Source organism: Boleophthalmus pectinirostris, unplaced genomic scaffold (assembly GCF_026225935.1).
Source record: "Boleophthalmus pectinirostris isolate CB_2022bp ecotype Guang Dong unplaced genomic scaffold, ASM2622593v1 HiC_scaffold_2, whole genome shotgun sequence".
Taxonomy (NCBI): Eukaryota; Metazoa; Chordata; class Actinopteri; order Gobiiformes; family Gobiidae; genus Boleophthalmus; species Boleophthalmus pectinirostris.
The window spans coordinates 39,446,344-39,465,937 of record NW_026571152.1 but is presented as its reverse complement, the minus strand read 5'-3'; the positions used below and the strand labels follow the sequence as shown (position 1 = coordinate 39,465,937).

The following is a 19,594-nucleotide window of genomic DNA, read 5'->3' as shown; positions in this document are numbered from 1 at the left end:
GTATCATTCGTTCATTTGTTTTTCAATATAAAACCAAAAATGAGAAAACGAGAAAACAGTTTTCATCATGTTTGTCTCTAAAACCAAAATGAAAATTTGGTTTTCAGTTTTCGATTTTGTGTTTAAATAAAAAAAACGATTAAACTTAAACTGTGATGCTGGACTGAACCAGGACTAAACCGTTTTCAGTCCTAGTCTGGTCCCGGTCTCAATCCTGGTCTCATTTCTGGTTTCAATCCCGGTCTCAGTCCTGGTCCTGGTCCCAGACTCAGTCCTTGGTCCCGGTCTAAGTCCTGGTCTCAGTCCTGGTCTGGTCCCGGACGGTCGTTATCCGTTTTTTCCTATTCTTCATTTAAACACAAAATCAAAAACTGAAAAAAACGAATCATTATCTGTTTTTTTCATTTTGGTTTTGGAGACAAATAATGAAGAAAATAGTTGTTTTTTCGTTTTCTTATTTTTGGTTTTATTTTGAAAAACGAATGAACGAATGATACACGGATTCTCTAAAATTATCCGTAAAATATGCCCGCTCTTCGCCCGCAATCTTTCCATTGCTCGTGTTTTGTGTTGTGTTTTTTTTTCCCAAAGCTACAATCGTCACTACTTCGATTAACTTTGGAAAAAAATCTGCGAAAACGTATCCTACCCCAACGCGGGTCGTCAAATGTCGTCTTCATGGGGGAAAGAGTTAAAACCGAGCGCTGAATCGGGTGTTTGGACGATGTTTGGACGATGTTTGAATGGTGTTTGGACGGTGTTTACGGTCCCTTTCCGGGTTGCATCGTGCTCAGGAGCATCGTGGAGCCCGCCCCGACGTCGCAGTCCCTTTTTTACTCACCCCTCTTCTCTCCTCACAGATAAACAGTTCACCCCTTCTCAAAGGCGCCTCCTGTCGGCCGTGCGGTGTCTGTGCCTTTCCTTCGCTCCTTTTCTTTTCCTCTTACGTCATCCTTACATCACCATCTCTCGCCTCCCATCTCTTGTACAGACTCAGAGAGACCGGTTTTGTTATGTCCCAAATAAACCAATTTTCTCTGTATCCTTCTTACTCATTTACTTTCTTTTGGCGTTAGTTTATTTGCTTATCATTTGTTCATCCTCAGTGTAGTAACGCAGACAGGTAAAAGAAGAAGTATTCTAGTATTGTTTGAGAGATAAAATGGTTGCCGGTATGTGAGGTATGGCAGGATTTGACAGGCTTAAAATCAAAGCATAGCAGATGTGAAGTTGACTGAGAAAAGATGGTTGAGATTGTCTGGTGTTGTATAATATTGAAATAAATGTCAAAGCTCATAATGCTAAAGTGTGGTTTATTAAAGCGGGTGAAAGAATACGCCGTTTCGGGCGGCGTAGTGGGTTAAATCAACGCCCACAAACCAGAAAATAGCCAGTTTAAACTCACCCAAAGATAAGAATAGAACAGGAAATGCCTGTTCGAACTCACTTACGCATGCACAAAAAACACTTAAACCACCTTGTATACACCAGGAAGGGTATTTGGGATTAAAAAAACTGAAAATTTCAAAAAAGGAGAAAAGAAGTAATCGATTTAAAGGTCTTATATTATGCAAAATTGACTCTTGTGAGCGTTAAATCTTGTTATAATGTTGTCACGTCGTCAAAAACAGACCTGGAGTTGTGTTTTGTTTCATTCAGACATGTTTTTCTTATTAAACTTTTTATATTTCGAAAGCTCAAAGTGCTCTGTTCCACCTTGTGATGTCATGAAGCGGTATTTTTTAAGTTAGCAGATCTCTTTTACCTTTTGTTTAGAAGAAATGGGCGATTACAGAGCTGAAATTATCCAAACAGGGTTCCCACGGTCATGGAAATCCTGGAAAAGTCTTGGGATTTTGTAAATTCAATGAAAGTTTTGGAAAAGTCATGGAATTTTAATATCTATTTCACACAACTACATCATTCTGTTAAGTTCTCATGAGGCTGTTATGATGATTATAGATATAGATAGACAATATTATGATTATTTACATCTGCTCCTTTTGTTTAAGAGAGACGACAGTAAATGCACTGACAGGATTTTGAATGTTTTTTGGGGTTTTTATTGTATTTTGGGCAAGTAAAGATTCACATTCTTAAGAAATGGAATATATAACATAAGTGAAATCATAATAGAAATGAAAATAACCACAACAAACAAAACTAAAACAAAACAAACAAGACAGACACCCTGTTCCACGGGCTTGGGGTTCTCTCAGGGGCAGTCCTAGATTCCAAGTTCTAGTCCAAGATTAGTCCTGGTTTAGACCTGGCTCAGTCCTGGTTCAGCTCTGGTTTAGTCCTAGTTTAGTCCTTGTTTAGACCTGGTTTAGTCCTAGTTTAGTCCCTGTTTAGACCTAGTTTAGTCCTGGTTTAGTCCTGTTTAGTCCTGGTTCAGCTCTGGTTTAGACCTGGCTCAGTCCTGGTTCAGCTCTGGTTTAGACCTGACTCAGTCCTGGTTCAGCTCTGGTTTAGTCCTTGGTTTAGTCCTGGTTTAGACCTTGTTTAGTAATGGTTTAGTCCTGGTTCAGCTTTGGTTCAGTTCTGGTTTAGACCTGGTATAGACTTGGTTTAGTCCTCAGTTCAGTCCTGGTTTAGACCTGGTTCAGCTTTGGTTCAGTTCTGGTTTAGACCTGGTTTAGTCCTGGTTTAGTCCTGGTTTAGTCCTAGTTTAGTCCTTGTTTAGACTTAGTTTAGTCCTAGTTTAGTCTTTGTTTAGAATTAGTTTAGTCCTGGTTTAGTCCTCGGTTCAGTCCTGGTTCAGTCCTGGTTCAGTCCTCAGTTCAGTCCTCGGTTCAGTCCTGGTTTAGACCTGGTTTAGACCTGGTTCAGTTCTGGTTTAGTCCTGGTATAGACCTGGTTTAGTCCTCAGTTCAGTCCTGGTTCAGTCCTGGTTCAGACCTGGTTTAGACCTGGTTTAGACCTGGTTTAGTCCTGGTTCAGTCCTAGTTCAGCTGCGTGTGATTTCATTTTACACATTGCAAAGTATAATCTTCTTTTTCAGTAAAAAGTAAATTTGAAAAAAAAGAAAAAGTCATGGAAAAGTTTTGAAATGTTGTCAGTGAAAAAGAGTGGGAACCAAATAATGTCCAAATGATTCTAGTGAAGGTGTGTAGAGTTTAAAAACACAGTGGAGCACGTCCTGTATGACCACATGACATCACAAGGTGGAAAAGAGAGTTTTTTTTTTTTTTTTTTTCGTTTGACTCATCCTAAATCTGCAGAGTTTGTGCGTTAAACGTGAGAATGAACAAATCAAAACTCCAGCTCTGTTTTCGACGAGGAAACACGATAACTTAGATTTAAAAAATCGTGCCTTAAGGGCCTTTTCAATTTAAGTTCGTACAGAAAATAATTACGTAAGGTGTGTTTTGTGGGGGCGGAGTCATGACAGTGAATGGTGACATCACTAGAGGTATTTCCTGGAGGTAGGTTTCTTTTCCTGTTCCTTCTTTTCCACTGATTTCTGCTTTTTTTTCCCCTGTTTTTTTTTCTGTACTTGCTTTCTGACTGCAAAGACCGACTCCACCAGCAAGTGGAGAAAAGCAGCCTCCTCACCAAAGAGCTCTGCCTGGCCTTGAATCATGACTAAATTACAACAGAGCTTAGAGTTGTGCATGAATTTGGGCTTTAATATTGAAATAACCCGTGTGAGTGAAGACGGTGTGACTTGAGTTTCCAGTAAGGACCTGCTCCGTCGGTTTTCAGAACGTAAAGGAAGAGAAATGCTGCTTGACTCATTTTAGTTCCGTGAAAAATGCTTTGACCTCTTTCGCAACTGTTTATGCAGCACACTTAGTAACACTTTACAACTAAATTCAGATCTTACTCATGAATATAAGCTATAAATAAATAAAAATGCTGAGAGGTGGAGCCCGTCATTTTCAAAAAGAGAAGAGTTCAGTAGATGGACGTCTCATTAAAGATTAAATATTAAGCAAAATTGACTCTCATGAGATTTAAGTCGTGTTATAATGTTGTTACCTCCTCAAAAACAGACCTGGAGATTTAGTGCTTTGTTTCTTTCACACTTGTTTGAGTAACTCTTTATTATTAGTCTGTTTAGAATGAACCAGGTCTAAACCAGGATTAAACCAGGTCTAAACCAGGACTAAACCAGGACTAAAATAGGACTAAGCCAGGTCTAAACCAGGTCTAAACCAGGTCTAAACCAGGTCTAAACCAGGACTAAACCAGGACTAAAATAGGACTAAGCCAGGTCTAAACCAGGTCTAAACCAGGAATAAACCAGGTCTAAACCAGGACTAAACCAGGACTAAACCAGGACTAAAACAGGACTAAAACAGGATTAAACAGGACTAAAATAGGTCTCAACCAGGTCTAAACCAGGTCTAAACCAGGGTTAAAACCAGGTCTAAACCAGGGTTAAAACCAGGTCTAAACCAGGGTTAAAACCAGGTCTAAACCAGGGTTAAAACCAGGACTTAAACAGGTTTAAACCAGGAATAAAACCAGGACTAAAACTGGACTTAACCAGGACTAAATCAGGTCTAAAAGAGGTCTAAAACCAGGTCTAAAACAGGACTAAACCAGGTTTAAACCAGGACTAAACCAGGACTAAAACAGGACTAAAACAGGTCTAAACCAGGTTTAAAACCAGGGTTAAAACCAGGTCTAAACCAGGAATAAACCAGGTCTAAACCAGGACTAAACCAGAACTAAACCAGAACTAAACCAGAACTAAACCAGGACTAAACCAGGTCTAAACCAGGACTAAACCAGAACTAAACCAGGACTAAACCAGGCCACCGCTGCCTCCAGTCCTTGAAATATCCTTGGACATGAAACCGGTCTGTGGAGCTAAAAAGTTTGAGGACTGCTGCCTTAAATCAGAGAGAAGAGTGCAAAATAAAAACCTTTCAGTCATATTCACAATTAAATAGAACCATTTTGAGCCTGGATTTAAACACAGTCAAAGTAGAGTCTGTCTCACATCTTCAGGACGACTGTTCCAGGTTTTAGCTGCAGAAAACTGAAACACTGACTCCTCGTGTTTAGTCCTGTGTTGTGTTTTTTTGATGAGGAAACAACATTATAACATCGATCAGAATATTGTGTAACATGGGCCCGCTGCTGTAACACAAAACGCCCTAGAATTCATGGAAATACATTTTTACAGAAGTATTTAGTGTTTCTGAAAATAATTACAAGCCAATGACTCCCAAATTAAATATAATAGCTCGATCATACGGGACATTGCCAAGATGCCTTTGAGCAAGATGACATGTTACTGCTTGCAACTCCAGGTTTAATAATCCCCACAGCAGCAGCCTCCTCAGTGCATGCACGTGTGATTTTGTTTTACTGTGAGATAATGTGTTATGACGATAAAGAAAAACACACCTTCTTGTTTTTGGCTCTGGTTGTGGTTTGGTTTGAGTCCTTTTAAAATATTTAATTAAAGTGTAACTGGGAATGTCAGGATTGTTGAGGTTAAGCAATGATCAGAAGTGATAATTCAGGTCACAGTATCATCGGAAAAACTAAAATATGGAGGATAATTTGTTTCATCAGATATTATTACTCTGAAAAAACATGTTTGAATTTGTTTTATTCTGAATTTCATTTGATGGATTTTTAACTATACATTTTCAATGTGTTTAAAATTTCAAAATAAAATATTCAGTACAAATATGTTTAGCCCCTTGAATTCAACAGTCTAAATTCAGAGTGTAAAATTCGCAGTGAAAAGATCCAAAATACTGAGACATAACCAGTCCTGTTTGTGACTGAGGAGGACAGAGTCAAATTTTTCACAGCAAATTTCACACCCTGAATTTTGATTGTTGAGTTTGATGATTTGAAAATATGTATGTGCTTAATATAGATTTTATTTAATTTGAATTTTCAAACACATTGAACTAACAGAAATTCTGAAAAAAATAAAAAACTATATATATATGTTTTTTCAGAGTTCTAAGATTCTAAAATTCGAATTGAAAAAATAAAAAAAGGTAAATTAACAAATGCTGAACCACAAATCTAAAATATTATTGGCCTATAGAATGCTGTGATTTCATCTGAAACTCAGCAACAGGCTCTATTCACGCTTATGTCACAAACCAGGAAGACGTTTGGAAACATGCGATGACAACTTCCGGCGGGCTGTTCGCGATAGTAAATGAGAAAATGTCCCAGTTTTCTTCATCTCCATGTCACTGTAGCGTTCTGTGTTATGTTCGGCTTATCAACAATTACAACAATACTTTTTTCATCATTTCCACACTGATGAAATGAATGATGACGCACAACTCCGAGCTCACTGGGTACATGTGATTAGAATAGACAAGGACGTCAAATTCCAGATGAATCCAAACAGCACATACGTCTGCAGTCTTCATTTTACCGCTGATCACATTTACTTCAGTGGGTTTGATCACAGTCGGTCGGTGAGCCCAGTGTCGGGAATTACACTGGAAATTGTCATCCTGTGTTTCTAAACGTCTTCCTTGTTTGTGACGTAAGCGTGAATAGAACCTAAATCTGACGGGACAGATTATCACATATGTGACAATTTTAGAAGCAAAGTTCAGTCATTTCAATTCAGTCTCTGCTCCAAAAGCGTAAACCTAAATGTATCACGCTTTTACATATTGTGACACCCCTGAGTGCGACTAACAAATTAAGACTAGGGCTAACTACCTTTTTTATGTAAACACTCTGTACTCACTGCTTTTTGTGTTATTAAACTATGACTTTGATTTGACGTTCTAACAGAGAAACTGTCCCAAGCTAAAGAAGAGCAACTGAACATGACCCAGATGTTGGACCAGACTCTTATGGAGCTGAATAATCTGTGAAGCGGCCATGACAGTGTGACTCCTCCTCACTGATCCGCCTCCGCCCCACTCACTGCGCACACCAAGCATGAATCAATCACTTTTGTACGCCATTCGTGGTCATTGCGCCCCCTTCCACACACTGCTGCTGTACCTGTAGTCCTCGTTTTGGGGCAGGCGGTGAGTGTGTGAGCCGGTGCTAATATCCTACACAACGGTGACTGAAAATGCAAACCTAACGCGACGTGAAGGGCCCAAACGGTTTCCTTACATGGATTCAGTCAGCTGAGTTTGTTTTAAAATAATGTATGTTCATGTTTGTAGAGGTTTCTCATTTTTTGCTGTACAAATTATAAAAAGAAATAAAAAGCATGTTTTCAACGTTTACAATTGTTGTTTATTGGTTAAAGGTTTTATATTGCACAAAATTTACTCTGACTGATTTAAGACATAAAATTAAAGTAACCAGATGTCCCTTTTTACCTGGGACAGTCCTAGTTTTGAGCAGATTTATCCAAAACCATTGATTTGTCCAAGTTTTATACAAGAAATGTCCAAGTTGTCCCTATTTTTGACCAATTTGAGAGGCATAATTGTCATTTTTTAGGTAAAATACAGAAAAGCTGCATAAAAATGACCAAAACGCTAAGAAAATGTGACTATACTGACACATTTTAGTCATGAATGAGCTGAGTGCAGAAAAGTTTTGCTTAATTACACACTTGATTCACAATTTTATTCTTACAAACCACCACAAACCGGCTGAAATTATCCAAATGAGTAGATGTAGTTGGTGTACGTAGTTTAAAAACACAGTGGAGCGCTTTGTATATTACCACATGACATCTTTTAAACAAACTATGGCTTTACCTAATCAAAAAGTTTTAAAATCATATTCATTATATTATTATATATTATTCTTTAAATATGGGTTTAGTTCCTCGCAGTCTTGACGGACAATACATTAACACTGATAGTTTCTTTCAGTACATTTCATTTCAACCACAAATATTACTCAGTTACAAACATATATCTTAACTTTTATCCACAATTGAGTTTTCCTGTAGAACTCGGCAGTGTGCAGTGTTACAGCCTAAATGTGAGGGGCAGTCATGTGCAGTGAGGAGCCCATTGGAAAGAAGAAGACAAAACAAGACAAGATGTCCCTATTTTTGACCAGTGTGATCCCTGCCAACAGTAAAAAGAGGCATTAATTGTCATTTGTTTAGGTAAAACACAGAAAAGCTGCTGAAAAATGACCAAAACACAAAGAAAATGTGACTGTACTGACACATTTTAATCATTTTAGTCACTCGATTCACAATTTATTAATACCAACCACCACAAACCACCACACACCGGCTGAAATTATCCAAATGAGTAGATGTAGTTGGTGTACAGAGTTTAAAAACACAGTGGAGTGCTTTGTATATTACCACATGACATCTTTTAAAGTAACTATGGCTTTACCTAATTAAAATTTTTAAAAATCACATTCATTATATTATTATATATTATTCTTTAAAATTGGGTTTAGTTCCGCAGTTTTGAGGGCATCTGATTTAGTTGGTGAGATCTTCAAAAGCCAGGTATATACAGTATTATGTTTTTTATTTATGTGTTTATTTCATTCAAGTATAAAAAGACCAAAATACATAAACGTGTCGTAACATCAAGCATAAGAAATGAATGAAAAGGAGCAGAAAGAAGATAAATCTACAGACAATACATTAACACTGATATATTTTTTCAATACTTTACATTTCAACCAGAAATATTAATTAATTACAAACATATATCTTCACTTTTACGCACAACAACTTAGTTTTCCTGTAGAAATGGTCAGGGTGCAGTGTTACAGCCTAAACGCGAGGGGCAGTCGTGTGCATCCAGGAGCCCGCTGGAGTGAAGAAGACAAAACCCGGAAAATAACAAAAGAGTTGTGCGTTTCTTCGGAACAGTGGAGAAGTGAGTGTGTGAAGTGAGGAGAGCAGCCGTAGGATCATGGCCCTGCACATCCTCCACCAGTGCTCCCGGGGGTTCAGTCCTGCCCGGGTTTGTGTGCGCTTCTCCGGCCTCTCCGCGCGCGCACAGCCGCATCTGCAGCGCGTGCACAGGTTCATCCACCGCACGAGTCACGGCTCCGGAGAGTCCAGCTCCAGCTCCAGACTGTGGCTCTACGGGCTCTGTGGGCTCGGGCTCGGGGGCGCTGTCACCTTTGCAGTGGCTCTTAAGTCCCGCAGAGATTTAGCGGAGAGTCCCGGGGATTGTGAGCGGACAGATGCTGCAGGATACAGAGGAGCCGTGGAGACGAGCCGAGAGCTGCTGCAGCGGATCCAGGTCAGTGTGAGTCCGTCTGTTTGTTGTGATCACGTTATTATCTCAGGTTATTATCACTGAATGTGTTTCTCACGGTTGTGTGTGTGCAGGTGGAGGTGGGAGCTCCGGGGCTGGTGGTGGGAGTCTCTGTGGACGGTGTGCAGGTTTGGGCTGAAGGTTTGTGTCTCACATCTTAGGTTCATTTTCACTTTGGTGCTTCTTTATTTCCAGCTTTATAACTTCATGACCATAAACCACAGCAGTGACCCCAGCTCTGACCTCAGTGACACTCACAGGTGTCAAGTACAGGCTCGTGCCTGTGGTCCGGATCACAGACTACAGTCTGTGGTCAGGAAACTTTTGATTGGGGATCACAACTCTTTACGATGACATTCTGATCTTTTTTGATTATAGATTAAGACTTTATATCGCAGGGTCTCTGATTTTTTTTTTTTTTTCTCCTGTGATTTACAAAAATGCCAGAGCCACTTATTTTAGCTGTTGCAAGAAACAAAACATTTAGATGATTGTAGAACTTAAATCAATATCCATTTATTGGTGCATAAAGTTGGGCATCAAAATTATGCATTTACAATGTTAATTTGCATTTAATTCATACATTTATAGTTCAGCACAATATGTATAATTCAGAAATCCCTCAGGGAGCTTCTTGAGAGCTGCTGGGAGCTCCTGAGCTACAGGTTGGAGACCCCTGTTATAGCAGCTGTTATACACAGGGTATAGTATAATAATTATTACCTGCACTGCTTATTCCAGGAATTGGACTTGCAGACCTGGAGAACCACAGCTCTGACCTCAACCACAATCTCCGGGCTCACTACAACTTATTTATTTAGTTAGTTAGTTAATTAGTTTATTTGTGAGGCATTAACCTTAACAGGAGAGATGGATTGTGCCAGGTTGTAGCACTAGAGCGAATTTGCAACTGTTGTCCCTGGTGCATGTTTTTTAGATTAGGTTATGTATGGTCTGGAACACAGTGTGTGGTCAGGAAACTTTTAATTAGGGGGACACAACTTTTTACAATGAAATGCTGATCATTTTTTATTAGAGATTGCCATTATCCAAGTCATTATCCATTTATTAGTGCACAAAGTTGGGCATCAAAGTGATACATTTACCGTATTTTCCGCACTATTAGACGCGGTCTTAAGGCTCCAACCCCATCAAAAAATGACTGCGTGCCACACAATCCAGAGCGTCCTATACACGAATCCACTCAGGTGTCCCAGCACGACTTCAGTAAACTACAAAGCCGCACCACCAGCACCAGCACATGCAAACACACACGGAGCAGACAGCGACCGCGCGGCGAAAAACACCCACAGCCACACTCATCAGTCCACGCCGACAAGGAACGGAACAGAGGAACGAACCGAAAAAGCAAGTGCAATGTGCCACTTCTAGACACAACTGAACAACTGAGTCACTGCGAACACGCCGACAATCCAGTGGTCCCAGACAGCACCCTCCCTACACGCCACAACTGAACAAATCCCAGAGTCACCGTGAACGCAACAAAACAAACAAAACCACTGACCCATCCAACTGTTGTGCTTCGACTAAAGTCCAGTGCTGTTTATTTGTGAAAAAAGTTTGAAAATAGAACATTTAATGACAGTGTGCCTTATAATCCAGAGTGCCCTATCGTGTGGAAAATACGGTACTACTAAATACTATTTGCATTTAATTCATACATTTTTAGTTTTTCAGCACAATATGTATAATTCAGAAATCCCTAGGTGAGCAGGTGTTATAAACAGTATATTTGTATAATAATAACCTCCACTGTTTATTACTTCCTTTATTCCAGGAATTGGATTTGCAGACCTGGAGAACCGTGTGCCTTGTACACCTGACACTGTGATGCGCATCGCGAGTATCAGTAAACCTCTGACCTCTGCAGCTGTGGCGCGTTTGTGTGAAGAAGGAAAACTGAAGCTGGACGAACCTGTGCAGACGTACGTCCCCGAGTTCCCCAAGAAACAGTTTGAGGGTCAAGAGGTGAGAGGTCACGCTGGACCATAAATTGGGCTTTACTCGTTACTTCTTTAAAAAATAATCCCTTACTTAACATAGTTACCCTCATGGAATGTAACTATTTATGTTAATCATTACGGCTAAATATCGACACAAGACCGATAGTCGACAAGTACCGTAAGGGAAAGTTGAAAAGAACCCTCTCGCTGCACTTCTTCTGAGGTGGTGCGCCACGACCGGCTCTGGGTCGGCTAAGAAAGACTGAAAGAGGTGAAGTTGACACGACTCTCCGGGTGCGTGCTTCACAGCTCCTACCACGGTCACACTGGCGGGGCAAGAACCAGCCTGCGTACACAGAAAAATAACATTGCTCTGAATTGAAAAAGGAAAATTACATCCAACGTGTGTAACAAACGTGATTTTTACAGGTGACCATAACCTCACGGATGCTCCTGTCTCATCTGAGCGGGATTCGACACTACGAGAAGGACGCAAACAAGGTGAGAGAAGAACGAGAGAAAGCTAAGAACAAAATAAAACGAAAAGAAGACGAGAAGGAGGAGAAGAAGGAGAAGCAGGGGCAGAAGAAGCCGACGCAGAAGAAAAGCGAGTTTGAGCTGGAGGAGTATTACCTCAAAGATCACTACAACAGTGTCATCGAGGCACTGGACCTTTTCAAAGACGATCCTCTCATTTTCAAACCAGGTAAATGATGTTTCCCTTGTTCTATTTCATAATTTGAGGCTTAGGTAAAGTACAGAATGGCAGTGATGAGAGGATTGATACAGCAAATGCACTATATAACATACTTCAAACAAAAGCCTTATTAAAGTGCCTATGAGAGGTTGAACTAATTTTACTAAATCACAATTAACATCATTAGATTTAAGATTTTGCTAAAAAATAATAATAAATAAATTCCCTAGTTTGGCCATTTTTTATGTTTCATATTTTACTTCCAGGACGGAAATCATCACATCGCACTAGGGAATTCCATAACTTTTACCTATCAGGCCCAAACACCTCTAATGGGCACAGACATTATTATCCGACAATAAAAAAATTAAGAATACATCTTTATTTTGTGGAAATCATGTTACAGTTATCAGAAAAATTTGTTTCCTGTGTAAATTGCACCAAAATTTTGGACAGAACTCTCCCAGTGTGATGCCATCAGTGTTAAACTCTATGAAACAGAACTCGACTTCCTGTAATTTTCAACATATTTTTCAACTTTTCTTCACAAACTGCTTCTTGATTGGTGTAAAACTGTAATTTATATTTACAACAGACATTATCCCACCAGATTAAGTCGAAATTGGAGAATGCGTTTTTATATAATCTAGTTTTAATTGTCTAAAACTGTCCACAGGCACCACATTCCTGTACTCCACTCACGCCTTCACCCTGCTCAGCGCTGTGGTGGAGAGAGCCGCTGCAGTGCCCTTTCTCGACCACATGGGGGCGATGTTCCGTGAGATGGGCATGTTCCACACTGTGCCAGAGCTGAACGAAACCATCATCTACCACCGCTCCAGGTACGCCCACTTTACCCCTCTACACTGTACGTCTGTTCAGTTTTGCTTTTTTTACTTTCAACATTTGTGTTCAAGATAAACTCCCGAACACTGTCTCACTCCTGATTTTCTTTTACTGATGTGACATTTCGGTGAAAAATAATACATTTACAATTAGACCGCAGTATTATAAATGATTGGCCTTGCGCCGGTCTCTCTTGAATTAAAACACCTGGATAATCATTTGAAAAATCTAAAGATAATTATCAACATTAAAAAGTTAACAATTATGATTCATTATACAGACAAAAATTTTTTTTTTTAAGTAGCAAAAGCAAGCGGTGCATTGAAGAGTTTAACATGAACCTTCCTCATGACTCAGAAGAAGAGCGTATATATGAACTCTTCATTACAACACTTAAAACAAATCATAACATTACCATATTTCTCAGACTATGAGGCGCACTTAAAATCCTTTTAATTTTCTCAAAAATGGAGTGTACGCCTTATAATCCGGTGCGCCTTATGTATTAATCCTTGTTGTGTTTACTGACCTTGAACTGATTTTATGTGGTACACGGTGCTCAAAAATCTGTCAAAATGTTTTAGTACGACGCACTGCTTGGATTGTCAGAGCATTATGGCTACTTTAGTCATGAGCCTCATGGAATCTGACAGAAGCTGAACCGCATCAGCGCACAAGGAGTGAGCTGTTTTTTTTTTTTTTCAGAGGTAATACTTTATGTAAATGAGCCATATGGTTTTAAGTTTTGTTTCTGTAAAACGTAAACAAATGTATGCAAAACTGCATTAAACACATTATTACTACTATATTTGAGTCATCCTCGTAGGAAATAAAAATCCAAACTTAAATGATTCACCCACATTCACATTCGTAATACAGATTCACCAAGGATCAGTCTCAAGTGTCGTCCGTTTTGTTTCACTTAATGCCCCTTATAATCCGATGCGATTTATGTATGAAAATAGACGAGAGAATTCAACATTATTGATATTACATCTTACAATCCGGTGCACCTTTTAGTCCGAAAAATACGGTACATTAAACAACAATTCATCATTTAAGCCTTTAGGACTAAGAGTTTTTCAAGTGAGTAAAAATCCAACAGGCTTCACGTCTTTATAGTGCCCAATCATGGTCACCCCCTCCCCACTCTGCAGGGCAGGCTCCTGTTCTGTCCCACAAAAACGCAAAGACGACATATCACGTTCAAGTTGGTTAAAGTGAACAGCGACCGGAGAGTCAGGGTCTTGGCGTCTTATTGCAAATTTGTGCTCACTTATGCGGGCTTTGAGTTTTCGTGTGGTCTTTAGGCGAGACTGCACGGGCAGTGCAGCAGGTGAATTACATGAGTGGACGCACAAGTAATGACGTTCCTAATTAGGGCATCATGGGTATCATCAGAAGTCACTGATACGATACATACCTCGATACAGTGAGCTTTACATTTCAAATCGATTTGATTTGGTTCAATAAAAGATAAAAAGTTGCCAATTCGATACATATTTCGAGACATAAACCTTAATACGATACATGTCATGATATCGTGAACTTTTAGTTTGATACGATATATTTCAAATTGATTTGATACAGTTCAATTAAAAAATAAACTCTAAATCATGGATGGGATACTAAAAGTCTTTGTTAAATCACTTCTTGTGCAATGTTCATATGAAACACAAACATTTTAATCATCAAAACAGTGAAAATGTCAAATGTGACATATAAACGAGGTTTCTTCCCCTAAACAAGCAACAAAACTGAAGCTCTATAATAAAATAATTGAGTAAAATACACAAATATATCAATATTTCGATATGTTTGCACACTCCTACTCCTAATGGGGAAATTTTTCTGGTAGAAGGTTGACAAAAACGAGACGCCTTTGTGGTGTTACGACACTGAGCGTAACTACCACATCTATTATTATTATTAACATTACAAACGGGGGCAAGGAGAGTTTACCCGTTTGGTCCATCTCTGCCATGGGACATTTACATTTTTTGTACCTTTCCTAAAAAGATATAACTTTGTTTTTCAAATCTTTGGTGTAATCTTTGGAAATATAAGAACCAATGAGTGAATAATTTAATGTTTTGTCAATTACATGAACTTTAAAGCTCTGATATTATGCAAAACTGACTCAATCTTGTTAAAAAATTGACTCTATTATTATGATTATTAGTCTGTCTACATCTCTAAAGCTCAAAATGCTCTGTTCCACCTTTTCAAGTTGAACAGCTCATTTTTTTACATTCAGTTCAGTAGAGATTGGCAATTGCAGGGTTGAAATTATCCAAATGATGGTTTAGTTGGAATATGTAATAATTACGAAACTGAAACTCATTTAGAACAGAGGTTACATTCTTTATACCTTTTATATTTTTCCAGTCAACCACAACAGCCTCTGATAACAAACCTGCCATTAAACACTCCTGGAATGCCGTATCGTTACCTCAAATGGAATTCTGTTTTTCAGGTACTACCATCTGAACAAAAACGGCCGCGTGGTGAACTGCCCGTACGTGGACAACTCTTACAAATGGGCCGGAGGAGGCTTCCTGTCGACCGCCGGGGACCTGCTCCGGTTCGGAAATGCTCTTCTGTACAGTTATCAGATCACGCAGCTCAAGGACACGGAGGGGATGCTGCCCGGCTTTCTCAAACCGCACACCGCTCGGGAACTGTGGACCCCCGTGAAGAACACAGAAGTAAGCTGGGATAAAGACGGACAATACGCGCAGGCTTGGTTAGTTGTGGAGGAAGAGCAGAAGTACGGGCAGTGCAGGAAGCGCAGGCACTACGTCTCGCACACGGGGGGCGCTGTAGGGGCCAGCAGCGTGCTCTTGGTGTTACCTGCGGAGAGATTGGAGCAGTGCGAAGGGAAGAAGCAGCTGCCTCAAGGTGTGGTGGTCACTGTTATTATGAATATGCAGTCTGTGGGTTTGAACAGGACCGCACTGGCCATTGCGCACGAGTTTGACCGAGCCAGACTCCGACAGTGAACTCCTCAGTGACTGCGATTACATGCTCTTGAGTATCCCGGTTATCAGTCTTATCCCGTTTATGAGAGTATTCTGGATTTGGTGTTTACCTGCGCTCAGAGAAACCAGGATGCTCATGTCCGTGTGTTCGTGAGGAATCAGAGTATCCTGGATATTTACACTGTTTACTGTGGTAACTATGGCACAGATAGAAGGAGCTAAACATGGAAAAATTTTAGGTAATTTAAAGTTTTTTAACAAGTTTTTAATGACAAAAAAGAAGACATACATTCAAGTAAGAACATGTACCGTATTTTTCGGACTATAAATCACCCCAGAGTATAAGTCGCACCAGCCAAAAAATGCGCAATGAAGAAGAAAAAAAACACATAAGTCGCACTTTTTGGGGAAATGTATTTTCGAAAATCAGAGACCAGGAACCGACATTTCATCTTGAAAGGGAAGTTCTAGTAAAAACAATAGAATAGAGAACAACAGACTGAACAGGCGTTAATATGTTAATGTAACATATTAACAGTTCTTCAGATAATTATAGCATAAACAACAGAACATAATTTTTCCAAACTCTCCATCTCACTCCAAATCACTAAATCCACTGAATTCTTCATCCTCTGTGTTACTTCTGGGTGACCTCCGGAGGTAATTCAAAGATCCATGAGGTAAACAGAGCGCCGCTTCCTCTTCTGTGTAGCTGTCGTCAGACTCAGCATCAGTTCCAGTTAGAATTATTCCGGCCTTTTTGAATCCAGACAGGATGGTTTCGGTGTCACTGAAGTCCAGGCTTTGTCCATCCATCCAGTGACTTCAAGGAAAGTTTCATGGTGCATCCTCCCAGTTGCCATGAAGTTGTGTTCTTCATCCCTGCTTTCCTTCAGTCCCTCACAAGTTTCTCGCTCACTCCAAACTTTCTTTCTGCTGCTCGATTACCATTTTGGCTGAATATTTCACTATTTGCAGCGAGACAGTGACTTTTTCTGCAGGAGACATGCGCAGTATAGCCAAGTGACAGTGGTATAGGAGGAACAGGAGCAGCAGATACTCACACACAAGACTAGAGCTTCTCGCAGCTGGCAGTGTGAAAATTTCAATATATAAGTCGCAGGAAACACCCAAACCATGAAAAAAGTGTGACTCATAGTACGAAAAATGCGGTACTTACTTGAATAACAAAAAAGAAGACATACATTCAAGTACTTAGACTATTTCCTGACAACTATGACACAGATACGACGAGATGTTAAACATGTAGAAACTTAAGGTAATTTGAGGTTTTTTAACAAGTTTCTAATAATAAAAAAGAAGACATACATTCAAGGAAGAATATGAGACTGTAGAGCAGCACCAGTTTGGTTCAAGAGCAACACAAACCACCACAAAGATGAGCCTGGTGTTAAAATGTGACTGTTAGGGATGTAACAATAACCAAAATATCGTGATATTGTATCGTCAGAGTTCTCAAAATAATATCGTGGACCATCACAATATATTGAATTATGAGTCTCTTTGCTTAAATGAAGAGTTATGGTGCAGCAATAGCTCAAAAAACAGAGGAAACTACATAGACCATGATCCTTTGCTCCATTTCAATGCAGACCACAAGAAGAAATAACAATTCTAAGCACTTTTCTTTGGATTAAATCTTGTCAAGGCATTTTAAGAGGAAAAAGTAGTATATTAACAGGTTTACCTGTTTAGCCTCCACAAAATATCGCAATAAATATCGTACCGTGAGATGTATATTGTGAAAATATTGTACAGAGAGATTTGGATATTGTTACATCCCTAATCGTGAGTCTCCCCATCAAATATCGTACCTTGACGATATTGTATCGTGAGACTTGGATATCGTTACACCCCTAGTGGCTGTATTACACGGTAGATTGCTTTATTTTGTTTGTAAGTATAAAAAGTCGTGGTAGGAGTTTGAGTCGTTTTGGGAAAGTATCTGCTCCTATTTTTTTCTGTTTCTTGAGTTCGCACATGCTCAGTACAGCTCCAGTTTTGAGAAATCAGGATACTGCGTCTACAGGCCACAATATCCTGGAAACTCTCAGGAAAAACCCAGTTAGAGTATCTTGGTTTCTCATCACCGGGACACTGGCTCATCCAGGAGACTGAAATCAGGATACTGCGTTTACATGGACACACACAAAACCAGGATACTCCAAAAAACCGATCATAACCACGAGACAAAGCGCATGTAAACGCACTCAGGAGTGTGAGATTGGTGTCCGTTAAAGCCATCCGTACCACGCACATCCACATGTTCTTCCCTTGAATGGAGCTCCACGGTGACCGGAACTAAATTATCCATTCATTTTTTTCATAGACTTTCCAAAAAAAAAAAAAAAAGATGTATTAAGAGTTTGAAAGTTTGCTCTGTGGCAACTAAGAAGCACAAGACATAATGTTTTTATTCAAATCTGTTTCTGAAACTTTATAAACTGCCATGGTATTAAAACATTTCACAGAATCTTGTGTTTTAAAGGTGCATTGTGTAACTTTTTCTGGTGAGGGGTCTTGTTTCTATGGAGATGTCATTGCTCTGCCTGGAATGTTCCACAATAAGAGCTGTTTAAAGTCAATCTTACATTTATTCAATTACAAGTGGTTTTATAGCTCAAAAATATCTCGAAAAGCAACATTCTGACTGTGAGCGGGGTCGCCTCTCCACAGATCTGACCTGTAACTTGGTCTGGTTTGGTGTCTGTGATGATAGAAAGGTTTAATGCCATACTGTGAAACATTCCAGACAAAGTTTGTGTAACCCCTGAGTCGTTCAGGTAGGATCCATAGCAAAGGAGAAATTCTGTTCTGTCAACTGGAGAAAGTTACACAATGCATCTTTAAAACTTTAAAAACTCAGGGCTAGGGCTGGTCTCATTAAGAAGCTGCTGATACGATACATACCTCGATACAGTGCACTTTTGATACAGTACAATGCATTTCAAGTCGATTCGATACAGTTCAATAAAAAATAAAGGCTAAATCGTGGCTGTGATACTAGAAGTCTTCGTTAAACCATTTCTTGTGCAAAGTTCACATGAAACACAAACATTTTATTCATGAAAATGTCAAATGTGTCGCATAAACGAGTTTCCTTTCACTAAACATGCACCTAAACTGTAGCTGTAACAAAATAATTGACTAAAATATACCAAAAAATACTCTTAGAGATATATCGATGCATCAGCCCACAATATCAATACTGTATGATCACATTAAACATTACGATATTTCGATATTTCAGTGTTTTTGCTCACCCATACTCAGGGCGAATCAGGGAAATGGGAACTAATGAGCACAAGACTTAAAAATTTGTTTCTGATACTTATAAACTGCCAAGGTATTAAAACATTTCACGTAATATTTGCATTTTAATTTGCTTTTTGTACTTAAAACATTTGCGTTATGTATATTAGTTAGTATGTAGCTTGTTGGCTTCCGCTGTTAATATTTTAAATCTTGGAAAAGTCTGTGAAAAAAATGAATGGAAAATTTACTTCTGAAGAGCAGGCGGTCACTGTTGAGCTCCACACAGCGCATGGCCATAATCTTATTTTTATAACAAGATGGACTGTAAAATTGTGTTTTTAGTAATTATTGTAATGACTTTCTGTGCCATAAAACTCTAAGAAAATCTGATTTCTCATGGATTGCCAATTTTCAACTTTTTAATAAAATTATGTTTTTATTTGTCGTTTCTCTCTCTTTGTTTAAGTGAGAGTGTATTTAGTTAAGTATTAAAATAAAGGTATGCAGGTATTGATACTTTGAAGGAGATCGTCATTAACCTGGGGTGGTGACGCTAACTGGAGGCTCTGCTCTGTCTGAAACGCTGTGTTGTGGAAAAAATTATACATCTCTGGGGGCGGCAATAGCTCAGTTGGTAGAGCATTCGCCCACTGATCTGAAGGTTCGTGGTTCGAA

The 19,594-nt window shown here is 39.3% G+C and overlaps 2 protein-coding genes across 14 annotated transcripts in view; both read left to right on the top strand.

Moving 5' to 3' along the window:
- Positions 1-7,190, top strand: part of tpm1 (tropomyosin 1 (alpha)) — a 29,340-nt gene extending 22,150 nt beyond the window's left edge. For 7 of the 12 annotated variants that reach the window (XM_020920728.2, XM_055155637.1, XM_055155643.1 and 4 more), the window contains one exon: positions 6,739-7,190. In XM_020920728.2, coding sequence (XP_020776387.1) covers positions 6,739-6,821 — 83 coding nt within the window. In that variant the 3' untranslated portion in view covers positions 6,822-7,190. Of the gene's footprint in view, positions 1-860; positions 1,043-3,518; positions 4,041-6,738 lie in introns of those variants that run through there. The other 5 variants (XM_020920729.2, XM_020920732.2, XM_055155646.1 and 2 more) reach the window with 4 other exon arrangements.
- A 1,525-nt stretch (positions 7,191-8,715) lies between these two features.
- lactb (lactamase, beta) lies at positions 8,716-19,358 on the top strand. Of its 2 annotated transcripts, none has more exons than XM_020920748.2 (6): positions 8,716-9,140; positions 9,230-9,296; positions 10,954-11,144; positions 11,549-11,825; positions 12,493-12,658; positions 15,139-19,358. In XM_020920748.2, exons 1-6 carry the CDS (start codon positions 8,805-8,807, stop codon positions 15,662-15,664), a joined length of 1,563 nt encoding a protein of 520 aa, XP_020776407.2. In that variant the 5' UTR covers positions 8,716-8,804; the 3' UTR covers positions 15,665-19,358. The 2 variants fall into 2 exon arrangements, with proteins under 2 accessions (XP_020776407.2, XP_055011658.1); XM_055155683.1 differs by having other exon boundaries at positions 8,716-9,146.
- Positions 19,359-19,594: the final 236 nt, after the last annotated feature.